The 25,471-nt window shown below is 39.1% G+C and overlaps 1 protein-coding gene across 1 annotated transcript in view; it reads left to right on the top strand.

Moving 5' to 3' along the window:
* The window catches only part of PRSS12 (serine protease 12), a 33,597-nt gene that overhangs the window by 4,422 nt on the left and 3,704 nt on the right, over window positions 1-25,471 (top strand). The window contains exons 2-12 of the mRNA XM_064651415.1: window positions 3,640-3,778; window positions 5,671-5,849; window positions 6,779-6,929; window positions 10,096-10,274; window positions 10,922-11,063; window positions 12,039-12,244; window positions 15,136-15,277; window positions 19,021-19,226; window positions 19,659-19,737; window positions 21,605-21,727; window positions 24,586-24,866. Coding sequence (XP_064507485.1) covers window positions 3,640-3,778; window positions 5,671-5,849; window positions 6,779-6,929; window positions 10,096-10,274; window positions 10,922-11,063; window positions 12,039-12,244; window positions 15,136-15,277; window positions 19,021-19,226; window positions 19,659-19,737; window positions 21,605-21,727; window positions 24,586-24,866 — 1,827 coding nt within the window. The remainder of the gene's footprint in view (window positions 1-3,639; window positions 3,779-5,670; window positions 5,850-6,778; window positions 6,930-10,095; window positions 10,275-10,921; window positions 11,064-12,038; window positions 12,245-15,135; window positions 15,278-19,020; window positions 19,227-19,658; window positions 19,738-21,604; window positions 21,728-24,585; window positions 24,867-25,471) is intronic.

The raw sequence follows: 25,471 nt of genomic DNA, 5'->3' as shown, positions 1-25,471 counted from the left end.
ATGGAGGAACTACTGGCACACCTTTAGCCAACACCATAAACCCCGCTTGTAACACAAGTACAGCAGCAGTGAAAGTGATTCCCCTTCTGTTTGCAATTCAGCCACGCACAGTAACAATGCTTGTTCCCAGTGAAATGTAAAAAATAAAACAGGGTTTGAAGTTACCCAGCATCTCTGGACATGAGAGGTTCTCTCTCTGGAGAATGGCATAGGAAAAGAGGCCAATCACAACAGCACAATTCCTTTGAAGCTCCTCTGCTTTTTGGAGTTAATTAAAAGTTGGCTGAGTGGTTTTCCTCCCCCTTTTTTCCTGGGTGTCTCATCTTGAGCCTATATGGCAGGTGTTGCAGAGCAAGTCTCAGCAGCACCCACTGGATACCCTTACTTCCTTGCATTTGCAAGTATAACTTAATCTCCTTTAAACAGTGATAGCACATAGGAAAGACTCTGACTTGGGCAGATACCAGGACAACTAAAATTACCAGACTGTATGTAAACAACATGAATTGACCGGCAGTAACCTCAGCTAGAACACAATTACAATCAGTGTTTATAAATAAGGAGTTTCTGTCAGGACAGTAGATTTGTATTTTTTAATATAAGGCTGAATTAAGTCTGTTCTAAGACCACAGTGTGTGTCCTAGAGCTGCCTAGCAGGCCTGCTTTGTGGTCCTGTGCCCTTGTTTCTAACTATTGTGGGGTCAGTTCACCTCTCCTCATCCTGACCAGTGCTGAGGAGGGCAGAGAGCTGTGGGCTGGATCCCAGTGCTCCCGTTCCCTGTTGCTGAACTCGGTGTGGAGGCAGTGTAGGTTTGAGAAGCACTTTAAGGAGAGGCTTGACACTGTAATGAGTTGATGGAGAGCAGAGAGTAGATACTACTGCATTAGCTCTACTGCCACCATATTTGGTTTTCTTCAGCAACTAAAAGAGCTGAAAACTTATAGCTTAAACAACTGAGATGCTACTATTCCTGTGACTCCAGAAACCTAGAGCCTCCAGTGCATACAGTTAAGCCAGACCTGCTTGCTAAAAGGTAATGAAGGTGCTCTTCTGCACAGTTCTCGTGCTGTAGGGGCAGCACAGAAGGAAGCCCCTTGGGCACATGTGCTTGGGTGCAGTATGGGCTTGAGGTGTTAAAATCTAACAGCAAAAGACTTAATCAGTGAAATTAAGAATTAACCAGTATACTTTTAATCATGCTAAATATTAGTTTTGCTGCTGCCTAGGAAGTGAAAAAGTGTTTCCTGGTCATTTTACAAACACTGACCATCTTGCAATGAAAATATTCACACATAAATAGATACTTTGTCATACAGCATAAACATACAGATGGCAGATCAGGCTGGTCATCTTGCAGTTCCCTGTGATCAATTTACACAGGAAACACAGATCTGTGTTTCATTATGGAGTAAGGGTTTTATCTGTTGGAAAGAAAAACTAAGCTACTATACTGAAAGTCTAGATTTTAAAGCTGTTATGTTTTATGAGGTATCCCTGCTACTGTAGCTAATGTCTCTCTTGATCTGGTAGTATAACTACCAGGTGTCTGAATACCACAACATTTTGAGGAAACACCAGAGAAATAATTTTCTCATTAGTGTGCCCTTTGATTTGTTTGCTACATAATTAAGACTCGTCATATGATCTAGGTTGATACATACTTCAAAGTGCATATTCCATAGATTTGGTAAGCTCTATGAAATGGCAGGTTTAATATTAGTTACATGTAAAAATAGGCTGTCTTTTTATTTCTTTCTAGATTAACTTATCGGGTAAAAATCAATATTTTAAATTAAATGATGAAATATTTTAAATTTACCTTTAACAATCCCCTTCTGTGTTTTCCTCTATGTACATGAATGAATTCTTCCCCTGCTGTCATTGGGAATTGTGTAAATACAGAAGGAGGAGTGAGCCAAATTCTGCCATGGAGAATTTAGAAGAGAATTTTATTCTTCAAGTACTCCCTTATTCAAATATTTGAATAGAAACATTGTGTAATGTGTACTCAGGAAACACTGTATTGATTTCAGTAGGTGTCATGCAGGACTGTAAGCAATCATGCACTAAAATAAACTTATTTTTGGAGATGACATCTTCAAACTTGCTTTCTGGTATGTCAGGAATCACTTTGCTATGCCTGCAGTTGATGTTTCAAGTGAAAATAATAGTCTACACCAAAGTCTGTTGAAGAGCAGAAATAAACAAAATTCCAGACTCTGTCTGTATGTGACACATACAGAAAAACACAAAGAGAAAAATCGTAAAGGCAGATAAATGATGTACAATATGTCTACAGTATTGTTATAGCTGACTCAGTCATAATCCTCTCTTTGAAATGATAGCTCACTCTGTAACATGAGTTGAATAAATGTTGTTTGCAATTTACTGCACAGTAAGCTACTGCTGAGAAAGTAAACAGGAGGCAGAAAGGAGCATGCAAAACCAAGTTTGAGGTTAATTAATTCCTCGAGTTATCTGGCAGTTGTTTGGCTTTGTGGTTTTATAAAATATACTGAACTAAAACCAGGACACAAGCTGAGAAAAAAAAGTGGACCTACCTATTATTGTTATTATTTACACAAACACTAACACATATACAATGAAATGCAGGCACAAACACTGACTATTTCCTCCCACTGGTAAAGCCCCTGCAAACTGGATGATGGTGTAGTTTCTAATTTTAAGTAGATCACAGAACAGAGGCAGATGGATTAACTAAGATTTCAGGCAATACTAATTCAAACAGCTGAAAATTTAACAGAAATGTATTCTTTCTTGTTGTTATGACTCTGTTCTGCTTCTGTGGAGTTATACTTAGGAACAGCTTTTCCCCACCTTTACCAGTGGCCCTTGGCTACCTTCAACAGCACGTGCATCTGGCATCCCAAGTAAAACTACCTAACAGAAAAATGCAACATCTGCTAATTTTCTTGGATTTCTGTGTTCTGCAGCTCTCAAGAAACAGACTTCCCCCTCCCCCTCATTTTAGACAATTCCTTATGTTTTTATCTTGCTTTGTCTGAGAATTTGGTAAAGACTTCTCATGAATTAACAGAACTACATCCAATATTTTTCTGTCTGAGAACGAGTATGAACAAATGCATTCTTTGGCTAAAATAAACTGCTGACATCCAATACATGCATAATGTTCCATGGGTCAGAGCAAGAGCTATGCAATACATGTGGTTGTTTTCTGATTCCCTTAAGTTCGATGGAATTTTGTGAAAGATAAAAGTAGAGCATTTATATATATATATATATATATACACACACATATATATATATACACTTTTTGCTCATTTGGGTAGAGGAAATCGCATTTAAATAACTGTGTAGTCTACACATACTTCTTTTTTGCTAGATTTTTAGCTAAGTTGTAGCATCAGAAGGTTCAGAAATATAATTTCAGTATAAGAAGTAAAATGTTAAAAATAAGGTTATCTCCTTTTGTATATCACGGTATAAGAATGTTAGTGTGCCAAAGAGTTTCTTGGAAGCAGCTCACTAATACATGACACAGAAAATCTCTCTGCAGAGGGAAAATGAGATTTGGAGTCTTTCATGTGGGATATAGTAACTGAGCAATGGAGTATCTTGGAGGTTTAATTGTTTTATTTTTAATTTTTTTTAACTAGGGTCAGTGAGACTCCAGGGTGGCAAGAATGAGTTTGAAGGTACAGTGGAAGTTTATTTGAATGGAATCTGGGGAACAATCTGTGGGAGCCATTGGGACAATAATGATGCAACAGTTGTATGTCGACAGCTTGCACTTGGGTAAGTTTTGGAGTAAAAATCAGTCAACTTATTTTTAATGTTTCAGTATAGAGGACAAACTGTTGTGTAAATCCTCAGGGCTTTTTGCATTTGATGGTTGCTTTTTCTGTTTGAAAGCTGTTAAATGCTGAAGTTGTTCTCCCCAGAATCCTTCGCGTTACACTCCAAAGAGGTTGCTGTGATAACCAGTATTTCATCAGAAAACTGCATATGGCACCTGGAGAGGAGCAGACCAGGGCAGATGCTCTGCCTTCAAAGTGAAATGTGTGAGCGGGTCAAAAAGCTTAGGGCAAACAAAAACTGCTCCCTTAGACATTTGGGAGATGTCCACAAGGACAGAAATATGTTGTAGTCTGATCCTGATCTCACATATGTAACTCTCAACTAGGAGTGAGACTTAGCTCCTGTGAGGTTACTGAATCAATAACAATGTAATAGTGGCCAGAATTAGACTCTACATGGGCTCCTAATCACAGGAAAATTCCTGGTTCTCAGGAGCCTGGGACTACCCTGGTAATCATCCATTCTATCCTGCCAAAAAACATCTGGGACTCATCCTAACTTTTTGGAAAATGGCAACATTTTACAGTTATAGCAGTATTGGACAGGTTGAAAATCTCTGCATTGTCCTCACTGAGCTGCTGCCAGAATGGAGTTAATCAAAAGGACACTTTAACATAATTTTTCTGGCTTTATTGCCTTTATAATATTTCTTTCACTCATATAGCAAAGCAGTGATTTTGCTTGCTACAAGCGGTAAGGGGCTTTTAGAGCAGACTTGCACTGTGACATTCCTCATGATTACCCCACTTTTTAAGACTGCTAGGCAGAACTAAACCTAAGCTGGTTTATAATGTTGAATACTAATCTGGACACACCACGCCAACTTATAAAAATATGAGGATTAGATGAGATAAAAGTTCAGCCATCTGGAGGCTGTGATTTTGCTTATGACTTCAGCTGTCTACGTGCACTGTCTCCCTCTCCTCATGTTCACCTAAGTTCTTTCTGCTCCCATACCCTGAACCTTCAGCTGAACGAGAGTGCTCTTAGCAAAAGCAGATCAGCAATACAGGTGAGTGGTTTGGCGTTGTCAACAGAAATGGGTTAAAGCTGAACCCAGGCCAAAAAGCCCCAAGCAAACAGAAGCTGAAGTTCCTGTTATCATGAGTGTCTGGCAGAAATTTGGATCTAAGTACCACCAGGTGAACTCATATGTATTACTGGTGCTTTTCAGGTGCTTCCATCCATCTGTTCCTTTGAGATTACAGTATTTGGGCTTTGCTTTAATTTTGTTGGGCTTTATATGGAAGAAAAGATGGCTCCATAAATGCTGCTGTAGATTCGGTATGGGAAGGAAAGGGAGCTGTTTATAAATGGTCTGGATGGATGGGCATGGCTGAAGAGAGAAAAATGGATGTGGGCCTGATCTAATGGAGTACGAGGTGGTTTCCCTGTCCCATCATCACAACCACAATATTTGACATATATGGGCACAGCATTGGTATGTTTTCATGGACTAAAGGAGAGGATAAGGGTGAAAGGCCTGGTGGCATTAACTCTCCTGAAAGTGTGACTGCAGGGCTGGTACTGTAGATTCACCTGTGGACTCTGTTGATTTTTGTAGTTCAGAACTGAGAGAACAGGAATGCAGTTGGCCCTGCAGCAACACAATCATTGTACTAAAATATCCCACAACAAAATGGTGAGAACTGGGTCACATCTGTTACTTTTCTTTGTGCAGAAGACAATGCTGAACTGTATGAAAATGTGATGAATTTACACTACTGAAGAAAGCCCTTTCTTTCCTATTCCAAGATTTATAGATGAGAAAATGTTCCCACTTCCCTTCCTCCCACTCTAATATCCTATCCTGATTATTCTTCTCACAGTGAGAAAGGTACAGCGAAACACATACCATTTTCTGGACTGGGCCTTATTCCTGTTTTCTGGAGTGAAGTGCGTTGTCGTGGTGATGAAGAAAATATACTGTTATGTGAAAAAGACACCTGGCAGGATGGAACATGTCCTCAAAAAATGGCAGCTGCTGTCACATGTAGCTCCTCCCTGGGTAAAAAAAATACATATGGTTTGGTTAACTCCTCCTCTTATTTAAATAGAAGTAGTAGGAATTACTCATTATTAAATTAGAAAAAATATTAAGATTTCTTGGAAGAGAAAATTAAACAGATTGAATCACCACATCATTAACTGCTTCAAATACCTCTATGCTGTGCAAGGAGCAACTAGCTTAACAAACAGATGAAATAGTAGAATTAATTGGTTGGAAGGCTACACAAAAATTATTCACATTTCAAATCATTCATATGTTAGATATGGAGAAACTTTAAAATAACCTTGTTAATATTAGAACAATTGTGGGGTTTATGTGGCTTTAAGCTGTTTCCATTATTATAGCTTTATGCAGAAGTGATGCTTTCAAGGCAGTTTCTTGGTGCACCAGAAGAGAGCTATTGATTTGAAAAGACCAGAAACAGGAAGTGGACAATTTGAGACTCCAGTCAAGGAGGTTTCACTGCTCTGACTGGAATTAGCAAAGGAATGAGAAAACAGGAGGACGAATTACTACTTCCATGTCAATGAAATAATTTTTCCTCTTACTTCAGATTTTACCCTCCAGGAGCAAGCCTATATAGAGGCAATTTTGCTCTTACTGGTAGAAATGGAGCTCTACAGACTGATTTAGTATTTGGCCTTACAGCACTAAGTGTCTGTGAATGCTCTCACATGTAGGTAATTCAAGATCAGTATAGTTGTATAATAATACCTGTCTGTATTATTCTTCAGCTAGTGACAGTGGAGCTGAGGGGAACTCATTTCTAGGAAGTTTAAATTCAGGTTTTCCATCTAACTAGAAAAAATAAAGTGTGGTTCTGGAGTGATGTCAGAGAAACCATTAAGCACCTTCCTTTTTCTTTACTATCAGGATTCTATTTTGGGAAATAAATGACCTTTTCCATATTCTGTGTTGGATCACAGCCCCCATCTTTACTCCGATCCGGCTGGCTGGAGGGAGCAACGCCCACGAAGGAAGGGTAGAAGTCTACCATGGTGGCCAGTGGGGGACAGTCTGTGATGATCAGTGGGATGACGCAGATGCTGAAGTTGTCTGCCGGCAGCTTGGCCTCGGGTTTGTTTTTCTACATGTTTTTTATTCCAGCAGCAAAGCAGGAGAGTTACCACACACACAGCTGAAGCTAGGAGAAGCATAATTGTAAAAAATGCTCCTTTAAAAGTGCACTAATACCATGGGGCAGTCACTAAGTTTATTTATAGAAGGTTTAGGTACAGTGCCATTACTTTTAACTCCCTGGAACTCTGATTTACAGGATCCAGTTTTCAGTGTCATATGATAGGGAGAGTTTTGTCTGTAGGTCAGACAAAAAACGTGTCTCAGAATAAATGTTGACTTTTTAGTGAAAACTCACTAGGATTCCTGTAAGGTTTCAACCCAAACACATAGGTGATGAAAAGGAATTTGGCTTGACTGTTCCAATCCTTACTGAAGAGCCTGACAGCCTCCTTGCTTTGGCATAAGAGCGCTGCTTTGTCAGAGAGGATGTGTTTTTTTGGAGTACCTGTGAGCATCTCTCAAGATTTGTTTAAATCACGAGTCTCTGAAGATTGTCAGTTTGCATATATTGAGGTAGAGACCTTCTGAAATTTTGACAGTTAAGCTTGTCAGTGATTATCTGAACTGAGCATGGGCCGAAATACAGCCACAGCAGCCAAACAGGATTTTCTTGCTCCTCTTCTCAACAGCTGGGGGTGATTTTGATACCACACAGGAGAGTATTCAGTATTTGAGGAAAGATGCTGCAGGAGTGGGAGACAGAGGAGAACTGCTGAATGAGAGAGGAAGGAGATGGGGATAATTGGGATGAAAGGCCAGAAGAGGAAAGAACTAGGAGCAAGAGGCAGAGAAGCCACTAAGACGTATCCCAAGGAGGAGAAGGGGATTAGGTCTGAGACAGAGTGGATGAGAACTAAGCAGGTAAATGCAGAAGAGACTGGAACAGAAGTCGCCTGTTAACCCTGCTGGGATTATGATGAGTTGAAAGAAGTGGCACTGTAGGCAGCAAGCTTGGTGGCATTCATGGGTGGCCCCCAGAGTGTACTTATTTTGTAACTGAGGCCTTGGGCTGCCTGTACCACCCAGATTAGCTCAAAAGGATGAGAACTGCAGTACTTAAAAAGCTACTAGATCTCCTGGGGAGCCATGTGGGAACCAACATGCTCTTCTGACATCAGATTTTTATTTTTCCCCAGTTTATTTTATGCTGTATTTCTATATGCCTCTAAATTTTCAATTGGGAATACCTAATGGAAAGTCTCTCTTCTTACAGGCTTTTCCTGCTTTTGAATTGGGCCACTATTAATAGGTTTGAGGAGTTACTAAGCTCTGCTTTGCATTTCTGTATAGTAATGACAAGTGTAATGCTCTTAACCTGCCTCTTTGCTGATTACACTAAAACTTTTGATTACTTATATTTAATGATCAGAAATGGCAGTTCTGAGAAGCTTCTAATTTGATTCATTTTTCCGAGTAAATAAATTGTATTAAGATGGTGCTAAGTCTGCTAAGTCTCTTTGAAACGTGTCTGGAGATTTACAGAATTTCTTAAGTAAGCAAGATGTCACAACACATGTGCTCGTTAATATGAAGTGAAATCTTACCAACAGTGGCAGTAGACCAGTTTTGAAGTACTAAAAATAATCTAAATTTGCATACTGTTAATCCATCTGGAAACGTGCCAGAAATTGTAAATGTAGATTCCCACACCCCTTCAACTCTTCTGCACCACTTCTATAAAACTTCACAGTATGAATATACCATTAAGAGGTGAAAAATAATGAAAATTTATCATTTTTTTTTTCATAAATACATTTTGCTCAATACAAATTCCCCTTGTTATAGTAATGGGATGTTTTGTCTCTGCTTTATTGGAACTCTGCACTTTAGTAGATTATGGTATAATTTGTTTTCTGCAGTCAAAGTAGTGAAGCATTATCTCTTTGATTTCAGCCAGCTTCTTAACGAACAAGGATTTTTTTTCTAACATTTTCTGTACATTTGTACCAAATACACTGGAAAACAAATATGTTTTTATTTATTTAGATGCTTAAATATAAATGGGATACCAAGATTTGAAGTATTACCATCAGTGTATCCTATGGATTATATTTTCTTAGCTTACTATATAGTTGTTCACACTTTCAACCACTTTGAAAAGCAAGTCTTTATGAAATATGAGAGATGAAGGACTTGTCTCTTTTTCCCATTACCAGCATTGCAAAATACCATTGCTCAGTAAATTAATGCTGCATATAAAGATGCCTGGTTACTTATCAAAGTATATGAAAGAATAGTAAGGGCAATCAGAAAATGTTTTCAAATCTCAATGAAAAATATAATTTCCAATCTATTAAAAATTTTCATGGCATTGTTAAAGGAAAAACAGAGCAAGAGGTCTGTTAGTATGTTATTTGGAATTAGGAAGGTCATTTGGAAGAAAAGGTTAAGGTCTAAGGCACTGACTTCAGACTGAAGCTATGTGTTTTGCTAAAATGTTGCCTGCTGTGTGTCTGAGGGTATTTTTGGCCCTGAAAACTGTATGTTACTTAATTTAAACTAATCATTTAGATAGGTAAATCATTACAGTAAAAAATTCAGACAGGCATTTTAACCTTGACATTTCAAACTAGACTGAATATATGAACAGAGAAACCACTGAGTGGAAAGAAACCAAACCATGACAAACATCTACATATGGAAGACATGGTATCTTAAATAGAAATAGAAAAACCCTGATAGATCATCAAGTGTTAAACACTGCATAATTTCTGTAATGCTGAACAACGGGAGTGTTTGCAATTTACATAGCTTGTTGTGTTCAAAATCCTCGATGCTGACACAGAATATACCCCACACCAGGCTAAGGTCTGCTTTCTGTTCTTATTTCCACTGCTGACTGGTTGTCAAGTCACTTAAGATCTCTTTGCTGTGGTTTGTACATGACTAAATGTGGAACAATCACTTTTATCTGCCTCATCTGGGTATTTGAGATTTGATTAATGTGCTTTGAGGACAACAGATGAAAGTCACTGTAGAAATATATATCGGATTACTTTTACTACGCATAAACATTAAATTAAAATTAAAATTAGAATCCTCATACCCAAGCTGTACATCTATAATCTCCTCTAGGAAAGTTATGCTTAAAACCCAAAAGGCAGAGAAAAGGAAAATCTTCAGCATGCTTGTTCTTGACTGGGTGTTCCTGACATTTCGACAGGGGTGTTGCCAAGGCCTGGGGCCAGGCTTACTTCGGAGAAGGCTCCGGCCCCGTGCTGCTGGATGAGGTGCAGTGCACGGGAAATGAACTGTCCATAGAGCAGTGTCCAAAAAGCTCCTGGCGAGAACACAACTGTGCCCACAAAGAAGACGCTGGCGTTTCCTGCACGCCTCTCACAGGTACTTCAATTACCAAAAATCACACAGAAAAGCAGGGACAAATGCAGAGTTCACAGCTCTGGAAAGAGAACCTTTAAAGTTTGCAGATGCACAAAACCCCACAGTAATTAACTGTTCTGGCAGTATCACAATGAACCAGCTGTTGGCTACGGATAACAGGTATAGAAAATCTCATTATTCAGAATAAGGCCCTGGTTCCTCAGTAATGTGCCAACTGCCACTTACTCTGTGGGGCATTGCCTCAGCTGGGTATCACATCTGCCAGTGGCAGTAAGCCCGTCAGCATGGAATCAGTGGGACAGAACAGGATACAAAGAAAAAGATAAGGTGTACATCAGTGAAACGGTGTAATCTGAGCCCACTCCTGCGGACCTGGCGTGTAATAAGGGCCTGGGGGATCAATATCTTGTGCTATTCCTTGTGCACTTAAGCAGTTACATTAAGCAGCCCTTCGCAGCTGAGCGGGTGCATTGTGGCATTCCTGTCATCTCCTCGAACCACACGCAGGGATCAGCACTAAATGCAGGAGTCTCATATTCGGCTCGGATGCAGTGAACCCGATGGTATTGATTTTGGTTTAGAACAATAACTGGACCTAAGAAAAACTGATTCCTGTTTTTGTTTTTCCTCGCTCGTTAACGACACAGATGGTGCACTAAGGCTCACAAGTGGGAAAGGCAGTCACGAGGGACGCCTGGAGGTCTATCACAGTGGGCAGTGGGGCACCGTCTGCGACGATGGGTGGACAGAGCTGAACACGCAGGTGGTTTGCCGGCAGCTGGGATTTAAGTAAGATTACTTGATATTGGATATCTGGCTCCGTGACTTGACAATGATGACAAACATTTACATGAACCCTACATGGACCCTACTCAGGAGTCTTGTTTTTTAATGTTAGCTGAGTGCTACATAGAAACTACTGAGTTAAAATCCACTAAAGCCTGCTTCCCACAGTGTTAAAGAGGTATTTATGGCCTCAGTTTAGGTAGGAAAAAAACCTTCAACAGATACTGTATTTCAGCAGCATTTATGCACCAAGTTCCTTCCAATCATCTTTCTGGCTGAGGTCAATGCATATGCTGTAGAGAAAAACCAATTTTGTATTCTATTTTGCCTATAAAAGTTAGATTCTTCTAAATCTTTGCCTGCCATACAGTCATTAAAAATTACAGACATTTTCAAGGTGTAAGTCCTTCTGCACTACCTTATTAAAACCCATAGCCTAGCCCTGGAACACTGTTAGGTATTGTAAAGCCTGTTTTAGAAAGATCCCATTAGAGCTTGATGAATTCACTCTTCACTACTTTTCCTACTGACCGTGGCTACAAAGATGCACTCTCACTAGGTGACTCTTGTCTTGCCTTCAGATAGTAACAGCTCACATTCAAAAAAGGATTTTGTCTCATTTTCTCCAGACTGTGACATTTAAATGTATCTATAATACTAAGAATATGCTATAAGCCTCAAAGTCAGTGCGAGCCATATGCTTGGCTGAAGAGAGGCCTTAATCAAAGGTATTACATTCTTAAGTTTCTATCAATGCAATAGTCATTCCTTAAAAAAAAACATTACCAAAGAGGGGGCATGTGGTGCTCTCCTTGAATTTAATGCTAACTGAACCTGCTCTGTCATAGTTAACACTGTTTACAGTTAATGCTTGTGAAACCTTTATTTCTTCAGGAGTAACTAATTTCCTTTCTAGTGCTGAAGCAGCACAAGTCCTCTGCTCAGTGTGGACCAAAACATTGCGTATGTGTTGTGCAGGTATGGCAAAAGTGCAGGTGTGGAAAAAGAGAGCTCCTCAGAAGGGAGCTCTGGGCCCATCTGGCTGGACGATGTCAGCTGCTCCGGGAAGGAGACAAACCTTCTGCAGTGTTCACGGAGGGAGTGGGGAAAGCACGACTGCAACCATCAGGAGGATGTCAGGCTCATCTGCCATCCAGATAACGACAGCCACAAGCTCTCACTTGGTAAGGCAGCTCTTTGGTGAACTATGGTATGAGTTTTGCTGGATACAGATCCCAGCAAAGTACAGGACACTTAAGGGTGCTCGAAATCCTAGTATCTGTCAGATGTGTGCAGAGAAGGAACAGGAAGGGAAAGACCTCACTATTCTCATGAAGATCACAGGAAGTAATCCAGCTTTGTTTAGAGGAACATAAGCAGCCAGAACATTAAAGCTCAACACAGATTTCCATGGCAAATTCCAAAGATGCTGTTCTCTCAGTCTTCACGAGATTTTAGACCTATCCTGCACTTCCTGATGGTATAACTAAGTTTACTCAGCAGTCTCCAGCCTCCAAGTAACTTTCTCCTGATGTCAAAAGTTGAGACATACCTGAGCACTATTACTATTATAGTAGTGTTACTATTGCCTACCATTCACATTGTGTCTGGGTGAATGGGCCCCACTTGCTGACCAGAACAGAATGATACTGCACACACAGATAAAAGAGTCAGTTCCAATGTCAAAAGCCTAGAAACTTGTATGAAAATAAAAAGAATAAAAAGACTGATAAGAAATGATAGAAAAATACCAGTTACATAGTGACGTTGTATATATACACTATATACAAATATATACAAATTAATTCCAAAGATTCCTATGTAGATAATGAAACAATCATTCTGGCTATCAGATATGCACAGTAGAAACTACAGGGGAACAATGGGTTGCTCAGCGGTTCTGAAAAAGTTTAATTTTTACAATTTGCTACATGAAGTTTGTAGCTTGTCAGTATGTTGCCTTTTAGAAAATTGTTGCCAATATTATTTAGTTTATCCCAGAATATTTTAGTTGATTTTGACATTAGAATGATAACTAGTGGAGTTAGATTCCCAGCTTCTGCTGAAACGTAGTGGAACTGTGGGCCTGGGTGCCTGAAGTTCTCTGGAAATCACAGACTGAAGGTCTGTCCCACAAACCATGACAGGGATTTACTGCACGATGTTGCTACCTGTTACAACAACAGTCAGCACTTCCACATGTACTTTTGTAGTCTCTCCCTCTTTATAGCCTTTTTCTTTATAGCCTTTAGACCTCTCACCATCCAGTGATAATGCTTTATGTTGCAGTACAGTTCCATTGTGTGTAGATGATGTCAAATCATATTTGGTGGAAAGAATTTTCTCAACCCCAAAATAACAGGAATTCAAATCATGACTGCTGTCTTTACAGATGCAAACCATCTGTGCTGCCTTGCTCAAATTCCTATAAAATATAATCTCAGCTGAAGGAGGTCTGGTTCAGTTAAATACATCCATATGGGAACATTCTCACATCCCCCATTACCAGACTGTTATATTAATTTTGTGCTCATAAATATATATATATTCTAAGCCACAAGGAGATAACAATAAAGTATTATTAATATCCCATGCCTCTATGTGGTTAAGAGAAGTATAATTTTTACCTGAATTTTTATTCTTCCAGACTAACATCAGTTCAACAAAAAAAATAAGACAGTTTATCCCTCATTTCCTAGATTTCTGATTGGAAAGTGGACAAAGACTCTCTTGTTACCATTTACTTCCTAGCATTTGAAAAAGCATTTTTTTCCCTGTAGGGAAGAATTCAGTGGAAAAATATGAGAAATTAGTAGATGATTTGACTTGAGGAAATACAGATATTGAGGAACACTGAAAATGAGGTAGAATACACTACAATAATTTGTTTAGTATGTAAGATCATGACAGTGTAGGTAAAGAGGTTGGTGAAGTTAATTCATGGAACTGCCCAGACTATGAACTCCAGTAGAAACAATATGCTTTAAATTACATGTAAAGCAAACAGACTTTGTTTTCAAATATTTCCTCTTTTAATTAATGAATTAGGCCATATTTAACCAGTGCTGATTCAGAGTCTGGAATAATCTGAATTAAAAATCAAATGCAAATGTCTCAAAACACTGCTTTGTTTAAGAGCACCATTAAGTAATTTCTCATCCTTACAGATTTAGAGATTAGGAACAGGCTAGAAGAATGAGGAACAGGCTTTTCAATTATTCTAAAAAGCAACTCTCATGTGTGTATTAAAGATTATAAAGTATGGCATACAAAAAGATTTAGAGGGTGATTCTCACTTAAATGTTATAAAGAGGCCCCAGAGGAATTCATAGCTGTTTTAAGGCTACTTCTGTTGCTTGCATGCTGTAAAGGAACTGTAACGTGAGAATTAAATATGTACTTTGCCTAATGATTCAAAATGTAACTACAGGCCAAGCAATGAACAAACCGTGATTAATTAACTCTGACTAATCCACATAAGTGAGACTTCCTATTACGAACATATCTGAATTAGCAACAAATTGAAATTTCTAGTGAAGTAATCAGACATTAGTCTAGAATACCATGCTGCAGAACAGCCTGTGTAACAATAAGGAATGGCTGAAGTTTAACATAATACTGCACTTTTTGTGCTGAGACAGTGGTTAAGAGGAGCAGCAGCACCCAGTCTGAGAATGGATTCATGAACTGAGGTACAGTTAAACTCACTCATAAAGTTTCTATATGGAAAAGCTGTCCAGCTTGTACAGGTACCATATCAAAGTATCTTGGGTGTTTTCTACCTTTACTTGGGGAATTGTTCTGTGCCCACTGGGGTCCATTTCTGAGCTATATGTATGAAATAAAGGAACCAGATAAACTCTGATGTTTAAAGTACAGTAGTATTTGATATTTGTCTTGCACTTAGGACAAACTGCTTCCTTTTGTCAGCCAGGAAAAATGCCTGCTTTAACAGCTGATATTGGGCTTGTTTCACATAAACATCAGTTGACCCCTTGTACTGGACTTAATGAAAATGACTTGAAGTACTTCTTGCTTCTGTTGTTGTGAGCTGACAGCAGTAATTTATTCCCAGGTCCTCCCATCAGGCTGATGGATGGTGAGAATAAGAAGGAAGGACGTGTGGAGATTTTTATCAACGGCCAGTGGGGCACGATTTGTGATGATGGATGGTCTGATAAGGATGCAGCTGTAGTCTGCCGACAGCTTGGCTACAAGTAAGAAAACTCATTAAGCTGTTTCTCAAGTTGTCTGTTTGCTGTATCTACAAATGTTAAGTTTCTGCAACCAAATATCACAGGCATGCCTGGTAAGGTAATTTATGCCTTTTAAAACTTGTCAATCTGCCATTCGTTTAGAAAAGTATATTTATACTATTTGTATAAAAAGTAGTAAGGCTGTGTCTTCAAAAGGAATATTCATTACCTACCAGAACTGGGAATAGGAATTTTAGCATTCAAAGGCATATCACAGTTGGTCTGGCAACAGAAATGCTAGTTATTAAATATTTTTTGTTGGAAATTAAGTATTCCAAATTACTAAGCTATAAATACTAACTTTTATTTGTCACATTTGTTTCAAAAAGCTCTTGATCTGTTTTCACTGAGAGGTATTATTCTGCATATTGTTAATATTTATCTTTTGTGAACCTTAATGATGACTTTGAAGTCCTTATCGTGTCCAACATAACTGTTAACATTTTTAATGCAATACAGCAACAGGTCAGTGTCCACTGTCACAAGGTGTGAGTATGATGTCTGCAGATTCCAGGCACACCAGTGACTGAATTCCTAGTTTCATGGGTTTTTCCCCTCATTTACTGATCTGACTTAATGTAGCTTGGAGATTTGATAAAACTGTTTATACAAAGGATTATGGCTTTGGCCTGCATGACAGTGATTTGAATAAGCTTCATTTAATACAGGAATAGATCTGACAGACAAACCCACCCTCTAATTAAAACCACTGCTATGTAGGTGTCACTTTTGAAATAAAGCACTCAATCAGGCTTACATTCGCTCATCAGCAGTTTTTTTCTGGATCCCAAGAGCAGTAAAAATATAACAACTATAGGGCAGATATATAAATAGCAGAACTAATGAGACTTGAAAATCGTCCAGAACACCAATGAAATACAACAGGAAATTAGTGCAATGTCTTCTCTGAGTGTACTCCTAAGGAAATCTGAGCTGAAGAGATACAAATTGTGTTAACTCTTTGCTGTATCTAGCAATGTGAAACTGGTGCAACCGAGTATCATCAAATGATGTCTGAACACATAATATATGCTGTTTAAACACTCTGGTATTCATTTAGTGAAGTGTATTTGAAAGCAGTAGTAGACTATGGCTTTAAAACTACAGAACAACTTAGAAGTCATCTCTCGTACAAGTTACTTAACTTGTAATTTCTATGATAGTTGGCCATCTATAATAATTCACTGCATTTCCTGATTAACAACATCATAAATGATGTTAATACTGCATGTGAAGAGCTCAGTATGTTATTGTGCATGGCCTTGGGTCTGAGAAAAGTGAGAAGGTAAGACCTGAAGCCACTCTTCTCTCTGGGACAGATCTGAGCAGGCAAAAGGTTGTATCTCTGATGGTCAGCAGTGCATAAACAGCTGGCTTGGAAAGCAGCAATGAAGGGACACACGTGTTTGTTAAGGGTGGACTAAAGCTAGCTGTAAGAGCACGTTCCAGTGCATTAACAAACACACAGACTTAACACGTGTACCTTTAGAGATCTCCCAATTATATCATTTTCTCTATTAAGCTGCACTCCCTGTTCTAGAACATCCTGATTTGTACATTTGTTTCCTGGTAGATGTTCTATTTAAACAGCGGGGGTTGGTTTGGGGTTTTTTGTGGTGTTTTTGGTTGCTTGGTTGGTTTTGGTTGAGTGGGTATGAACACACCTTCCCTGGGAATTATCAGCAAAGTGAGAGATTACTGATGCTCAGTAAGAGATAGACTGCTCTCAAATAAAGCTAGGAAGAAGGACGTAGTGCCCTTATTAAGCAACTGGTAAGATTCTGCAGAGACAATTCTATACTAAACTGCAATAAATACTTCTGAAGGAAAGGCTAAGAATACTGTGGAGATTCACAATGAGGTAGTTTGCAATATCCTGAGGAACTTCAGAGCAATGCCCTAAAGCAGAAACTTTGTTATTTGACACAGAGATACCAAAACCAGGCAAGAATTTACAGCGAGTGCCTGCTCTCTCTCGCTATTTTGTAATAGCATACAAGGACACATCAGCTGCCCACAGGTATCAGAGAGATGGACTTACTTTTTTTTGTTGTTAGCTGCAATCAGAGTGTCACTCACAAAAGAAAAACATTTGCTTGTGACAAGTTAAATCATATTAAACTCATTAGGCAAAGACTATCCTATACCAGTTCCAAAGGCAGTTAAGGCTTTGGATTATCTGGTAAATACATCCCAGGCATGGAAATTAAAAATGTGTAAGGACAGTTGACCTTGTGGTATCGTCTGTCATATCTTTTACATGCTTCTCTTTCCTGTTTTGTTTTTGTTTTCTTTTTTTTTTTTACAATTCATGCATTCTAACCAACATTCCCTAAATAGAAATCCTGCCCACCTACCCTTCAGTACATAGGAAAAAAATCCAAAAAGGCAAGGCTATTCAAGTGCAAGTTTGAAAAGGGAGGAAGCTTGTAGGTATTACTTGTAGGTATTACTATTTCATATTTCATTTATATGGATGTGGCAATGGAGAGCTGGACTTGTTTTGATCCAGCCACACTTCTTGTACGACAAAGCCTTGAAAATGGTAAGACAAATCAGAATTCCTCCCCAACACACAATCCCCAGCTAATGAAGGGACACAGACCCTTTATGCCACTCTCACTTATCTTCTCCAACACTGCAGGTATTAAAGAGGTGTAAAAAGAGGTGTAATACATTTTCATTGTCAAATTCTTTCTCTGCTCCAGCATTTCATCACACCTGCAGTTACCCTTCTGTATACATGGAAGCAGTCCTCTACAATATACAATTATCCTTTAAAATGGAAACCTGTGGAGTTCCATATATATTGTTATCCCAATAAAATATCAGTAAATTGCTCTTAACCAATAGGTAAACTTGTAGTTCAGGCACACCTAGAGGTGGCTGTGGCTTCCTGCCCCACTTCACTATATAGCTGGTTGGGTGGTTTCCCACCTGTAATTATTTCTGATTCTTAAACCACATATAACAAAATACCAATTTATAAATTAAGATGCATTATCCTAAGTATTTAGCAGTAATAACCTTTCACAAAAGTTACCAAATGAGATGCTTAAATGCTACACAAGCACTAAGCACTGAGTTCCTCCCAGGAAAAGGTGGGTGTCGATAATGAACTAGGTTCAGTCTTGCTCCAACTACATGACATTTTTAAAACTCAGCTGTGGAGTGCACTTTAAAAATGACATGAAAATGAAATATATTGATAACTATTAACAACTAACAGATCTGTAAATTGTAGCTCCTACCACACTGCACTATTGTATTCAACTGGCTACTGTACACTACTGTTTCCAACTGGCCCATCTTTCTGAAGGAATCAGACCTGAACAAATTATTTTTAGCATTCACAGATGCTGATTTTATATGAGGATTAAAGAGATTATGAAAAAGCAGCTTTCACATATTTTGCTTTATAGCAAAATGTAATGCTGTTACAATGTAAAATACTTTGCACAGTGCCTTCTAACTAGATACATAAAAGCACTTTTTAAACATTAATGAACGGTAGCGATTTTGTTATTTTTTTCCCTACATACCAGAAGAACAGAGGCAATGAGAAGGTGGTTTTAACAAGTGAATCAGTGACAGGACCTGGAATAAAGCCTCGATGCCTTTCGCTACTCACTCAGAAACATTTGAATAAAATGCAGACTAATGCCTCAAAATGCTTAATAAGAAAAAATATGCTCTGTTTGCAGAGGTCCAGCTAGAGCAAGGACAATGGCCTATTTTGGTGAGGGCAAAGGCCCCATCCATGTGGATAACGTGAAGTGTACAGGAAATGAGAGATCCCTGGCAGACTGCATCAAGCAGGACATTGGGACGCACAACTGCCGGCACAGCGAGGACGCGGGTGTGATCTGTGACCACCTCAGCAAGAAGGCCCCTGGCAACAGCAATAAAGGTGAAGCCCTGCTGGGAGGGGCAGCCCAAGGCTGGGTGGGGAACTGTCAGGGTAGGAAGAGACCGACTAAACAATCCCACCTCACAGAGGAAACAGTTATATCCGAAAGAATTCCAGAAACGAAAGGGTGGGAATCCTGTGAGGTAGGCCAGGCTCTGCTTCCACTAACAGGAAGTAAGGAAAAACACTATAAAATCCTGCACTTGAGAAACAAATGTGTAAATGGCTCTGTGAACACAGTCAAAAGATTGCAGCTAAAAAGACTTTTTCAGTGTATTTTCCTCAAGCAAAATTTGGTATTTAAAAAATACCATGAAACATGGAATAAGTTCAGCCTTTGTGTTTGGTTTGTTTTTTTTTTAGTTAACTCTCATTTAAGATTGGCTACTTTTCATGCTGAGTTTAATGCTCTCTATACCCTTTCTGGTTTAGATTCTCTTGCCTCTGTTTGTGGACTGAGGTTACTACATCGCCGACAAAAGAGAATAATTGGTGGGAAAAATTCTTTACGGTAAATAACTGGTAAAGACAAGTAATTTTGAATATAAATCTTCTAAGACATGCATTTTACCATAAGTGGTTTGCCTAATTTACAACTTTATTGTAGGTTTGCTTTCTTTTCTTTTGGCTTGTCATGAGGTAGAAGCAGAAATATACTCAAAAGCAAATTTGGCATGAAATTAAAAAGTATTAATTGATAGATACTTGCAGCATTATTTGAAAATCTGTAGATGCTTATGGGTTTAGTCCTTGAATGGGTTATATTTTTAACTTAAAAATAATTACTTTACTTTTATCAAGTAAAAGGATATGAGCTATACAAAGAGAGCTATGAATATAGTACAAGGTTTTACACTGAAAAAAAGGCCTGGGTATGATTCACTGCTAAGATTTGATTTTCCTCTACAAAATAAGCCTTGATGATGACATAGTTATAAACCCGGGAAGTACAGGCTTTATTTTCTTAACAGTTGTGAGTAACCTCAAAAAATACATATTCATACAATATCACAGAAGGCATGGCAAAAAATCCACTTACATCTCACTGTACAACCTATTTCAAAGGACATGCAGAGCACCAATGGATCTGTTTCAAAAAAGACACTTCCTAAGTGGAGGAGTTTCAAAGAACAGTAACAATAGGGAGCCCAGAAAAATACTTAAATGCATTCAGACAGAGCAAAGTAGGATGACTTACCTTAGTAAAGAGACAAATGAGGGTAACAGAAAAAGATTGAGAATTCTTATCTCAGAATATGTGCACTAAGGACAGTGGATGAAACAAAATGGTGACAAGAAATGTACTGCACCATTCAGTCAGGACAAGCAAGCTGATCTCACAGTAAATCAGTACAGGGATGTTACATGTAGCAAAAATGTGAGAGAAATCTAATAGTGCACTTAGAAATGCTTCAAAAGAAGCAGCATTCAAAAGAAAAGGAACGTCCAAACAGTATCAGAAAAGGACTCACTGTCACAAGAAGTGATTAAGACAAAGAAATTGAAGCAAGTTTGAAAAGGAACTGGATACCCCATTTAAGAAAAACCTATTAAATCCAATCTTCCAAAAATAAAAACCATCTAAATTGTTTTATTCTGTATGGGAAGCAAATTCCTCCACCTCACTTTAAAACATTTGGCACTTGCAATTCTCACGTAGGATGATGGACTAGATGGTCCCTGGCAGCTCTTGCCATCCAGCATACCTGTTCAAGCTGACAGGAGTCAGAAAACACCTAAGACTACCTGCTGCTTACTCTTGGCTGCTGCTGCTGCTTACAGGTGCATCTCTCTACCACTCCCTTCCCTGACTGCTAATCTATTAAACAAAGAAGCAGCCACCCTGGTTTCACAGGCCTGAAAATATGGCAGATCTACTACATAAAACAAGATTATCACAGGCTGAAAAAAGGTGCTAATCTACTACTTGAGGTTTCTGCAGTTGCTTTAGACCTCTTAGTTTGCCAGCTTCCTTTTTCACACAGACAGGAACGGATGCTGGGTTCAGCTTTTCAAGAAATTCCCCTCTTTCCCCTCTGCAGTTGACAGGAAATTTCTGGTTTGTTGACTTGGATGGTATTTGGCGAGGAACCCATAGAATGTATTTTTGGCAGAATGAATGCAATCTGAGAAGGGAAAATTCAAATAACTGAGTGTGGGAGGAAGCACTCAGAGTGCTGGATGCCCAAATGATCTGTAAAGTAATCCGGACCATTGTTAAATGGAATTCTGACTGCTGCAGGAATATAAAGATATTCTCCACTGTTAAGAAACACCACTGTTTGCAAGACATGCCAGTCAAAGAAAGTAACCAGGCTCTGGATTCAAGGTTAATCCCACTGCTGTCCCCTGAGCACCGTGTCTCACCCCCTCTGCAGGGGCGGCTGGCCGTGGCAGGTGGCACTGCGACTGAAATCCTCTCACGGTGACGGGAGACTCCTGTGTGGGGCTACTCTGATCAGCAGCTGCTGGGTGCTCACTGCTGCACACTGCTTCAAAAGGTGGGTCTCCCTGCAACGGTGCAGTTGTTCTGGGTAGAGGCAAAAGCATTCCAGTTCCAGCCCACAGAAAACTGTTCCAAGGGTTGGCCTTTTGGTTTTAAAAAAACCTACCAACCATCCTCCCTTCCCTCAATACAAAACCAAACAAAACACCCCACTACATTGGAGTTATTCTGGGTGTTATCACTCGTGTGATTTATATTCACAACTTCAGCATTTTCATGAAAAAATGTTAACACTTCTGACATTTTAACCTTCTGTTCCAACAAAACCACAGCTTGTGGCTTTCAGGTTACAGTGTAGACAACAGAGAAAACACCAAACACAGGGACTGTAGTATTTCAGATTAATTTTGGTAATGACAGATATTGGCAGTGATAGACATTTTTACTGTAACACAGCAGGAATTCACTGCTGATGAAGTTGCTGAAGTATAAAAGCATCAACTTGCACAGGAAGGAAGCTGGTCTAGTATTGTAAGCTTTCAACAGTGATTATTTCACTGGAATGGGCTAGAAAGCAAGCACAGAACAGCACTGCAATTTTGAGGGTATTTGCTTGATTTTGCTCAAGTGGGCTGCAAATGTTTTAAATTTGGACTTTGAGTATTTCCTTTCACTCTCTAGTAACTCAAATGAAGAGTCAGATATACTTTTACTCGAATGCAGAATGTTACCTTTGCCCAGCACCAGATGCACATCTTTTAATTTTTGTGTTCCCTGAAATCATGAAGGACTTTTCCTGGTAATATTTCAAGCTGAAATGGTCAAGCTCAGTAAAATTTCTGCTACTCCCAACTGATGTTCCAGTTGTTTCTGTGGAACTATGAAAGCATTTCAGTTCCTTTCATGAAAATTCAGAGACAATGGCCTCCTGTGGTCCTGTTCATCATCTCTATAGTGATTACCGAGGATGACATGTAAGCTTTTGAAAAAGCCTTTGATTAGAGGCTTGAAAACGGAATGTGCTGCCAAGGAATGCCCATTTTGGATACTTTGCTGAACACATCCACATCACGGGACAACAGCATGACTGGAGCAAAATACACTGGGATACTTCCAGATGGGCACAGCCACTCAAGGGTCTGCTACAGGCTACCCTAGAACTGTTACACGTGGCCTCAGTGACCAAAGTATTGTTTGGCCCCCTATGTTGCATTAAAACTGCAATTAGCCCTAAGCTTGCAGCTCCAACAGCCTGTGGATGCACTACTGTTCACTGTAAAAGAGAGAAGGAGCCTTTAGCTCTGAGCTGTCATTGAACAGCCTGGGCTTAACTTCCCAATGAGCTCAGAGTGATTTTAAGGGGATAGGTTTCCAAGAGCTATCTATAGATCAAGCGCCTTCCTCACATATTTTCCGCAGGCAGACAAGAGAAAGGCCAGTATAGCATTTCTCATATCCCGGAAATTGGAACACTGCTTAGGTAACCAAAGTGGGCTCATCTGTACTAGGGATAAAAATTAAACACAGAATTGTTCACAAGCAGTATAGTGGTTTCTGTAATTTCATAGACATATAATTTAAGATCAAAAGTGGTTTGAAGCTATTTTTCCTTTTATAACTCACTCATCTTATTATAAGTTTTGTTCAGAGTGATTCTGACACCTGTGGGGAATTTGAAGGTCTATACATTAAAAAAAAAATTACTTTGGATAATTATAAATATGAGGCATAGAAAAAACCCCTTCATTTATCCTGTATAGAAGTTCATGTTCAGATGAACAGATGTTTGTTCACAGCCTACAGCTCTCTTCTTAGAAGCCTACAAGTGAAATGTTGCTCATGGAAGACCTGAAGATCTGCAGAATTAGACAAAGCAAGCTTTTCAGTCAACCAGGAACGCAACCCACAACTAGAAGAAATATTCAGTGGTACAGCTATATATTGTGCAGTGAACTGTAATGTTCCTGCTTTGTCTGCTGCTCCTCAAGCAAGCTTTAGCAAGCTATGGAGGCCAGCACATTGCTGGAGGGTATAAAAAGAACAGGTACAAGTTAGAAGGTGATGGAACACTGTGGGGGATTTTCTGCAAAAGTATTAGAAATTTCCTGTTGAAGGCTATTCAGGATAATTCAAAGGAAAAATACTTCTGTTAGCTTAGCCAGATTTTAAAATAAATACATGTACCCAACAGTACTCCCTTGTTCGAATTTTACCAAGGGCTGTGTGTTGTGTAACACAAAAATCTCCAAAGGCATGCACAGAAAATTGTTATTTCAGCCACAGTAATAATTTCTAATGCATTTACCATTTAGTCTATAATGTGAAAGAAACTGGGATCATATGAGATGAAAAACAAGTCTAAGGTTTACAGGCCTTCTGTCACTTTGACAATAGGTGTTGTGATGCATATATGCTTTGTCTTCCTTACTATAACTTCAGTTGATGTAAGAGGTTTTTATCAAGTTATCTAAGCCTCCAGAATTTCTCAACCAACCTACAAAGCAGGCCTGAACATTGTTTTCACTTCAATAATTATTTGGACCATCACAATGATGTTAGCACTCAGTTTTTCATTGTAATTACTGGCAGTTCGTGTTACCCTAACTAAATACATTTATAATGCACACCTTGCACCTTTGAAATCAGTGTCGGTCATGGCAGATGGTCATAAGAAACTTGCCTGTGAAAATATACAAAAAGGAACAGAGCCCAATCTGAAAATTCAGAAGATTTTTGTATTTGTATTTGTACTTGAATGTCAATCCAAACACCTCAGAGAGCATTTCTGCTCTTTAAAAACATCTCTTGGTATCATTACTTATATGAATAATAGAGACCCTGATGAAATCTGCTTGCCTGCTTAGGACCTGACTTTGCATGAGCCAGCCCTATTTGCTTTCACCTCAATCTCAGGTATGGCAACAACACTCGGAATTACGCTGTGCGAGTCGGAGACTATCACACCCTGGTACCAGAGGAGTACGAGGAAGAAATTGGAGTGCAACAGATTGTGATGCATAAAGAGTACAGGCCTGACAGCAGCGACTACGACATTGCCTTGGTGAGGCTACAGGGCCCAGAGGAACAGTGTGCCAGGTTCAGCACCCACGTCTTACCTGCTTGTTTGCCATTAAGGAGAGAGAGACCACAGAAAACTGCTCCCAACTGTTATATCACTGGATGGGGTGACACAGGTAAAAATGTTTTAATGGTTTCCATGCGCCAATCATGCTACCTGAGGCTGCTTTTAAAAAAAAATAAATCTCAGAGACTTAAAATAAGAAAATGCTCAAAATCAAACAATTGTACTGTTTTTGCATAGGGGAATACTTTCTCTCCTGATCCTTAACCAGGAATGACAACATTTTATTGACTGAATTTAGTTTGTGTTTGAAAAGCAGCCATTAACCATGTCACTCTAAATCAGAGACCCCATCAGTTAAATGGCCTCATTTAGACTGACAAGCCCAAATAAAAAGCTTATTTGTCGCCAGGCGCACCCTGTGCAGCAGAGTATCACCCCCTGCCTCAGTACATAACTAACAGCTCTAACACAGTTAGGGTTTTAAAGGTAAGGCCCATGCATGTTTTAATTTTGGAAAGGTTATTTAAGTTACACTACTTCAATAGAAAAAGGGACAGAAAATATAGATGAAATAGAATTTCAAGTGACATTTTAGTCTCCCTTGTTGCCACCGACACTTTCAACCAGCAGTTCGATTTAAGAGAACATCTTGCCGAAGTTTCTGAGAGCCACAGTGCAATCTGCATTGCAGGCTTCTAGTCACTTTTTCGGCCA

Source organism: Pseudopipra pipra, chromosome 4 (genome assembly GCF_036250125.1).
Source record: "Pseudopipra pipra isolate bDixPip1 chromosome 4, bDixPip1.hap1, whole genome shotgun sequence".
Taxonomy (NCBI): Eukaryota; Metazoa; Chordata; class Aves; order Passeriformes; family Pipridae; genus Pseudopipra; species Pseudopipra pipra.
Note: the sequence above shows the minus strand (reverse complement) of the source record. Positions and strands in the feature narration are given on the sequence as shown.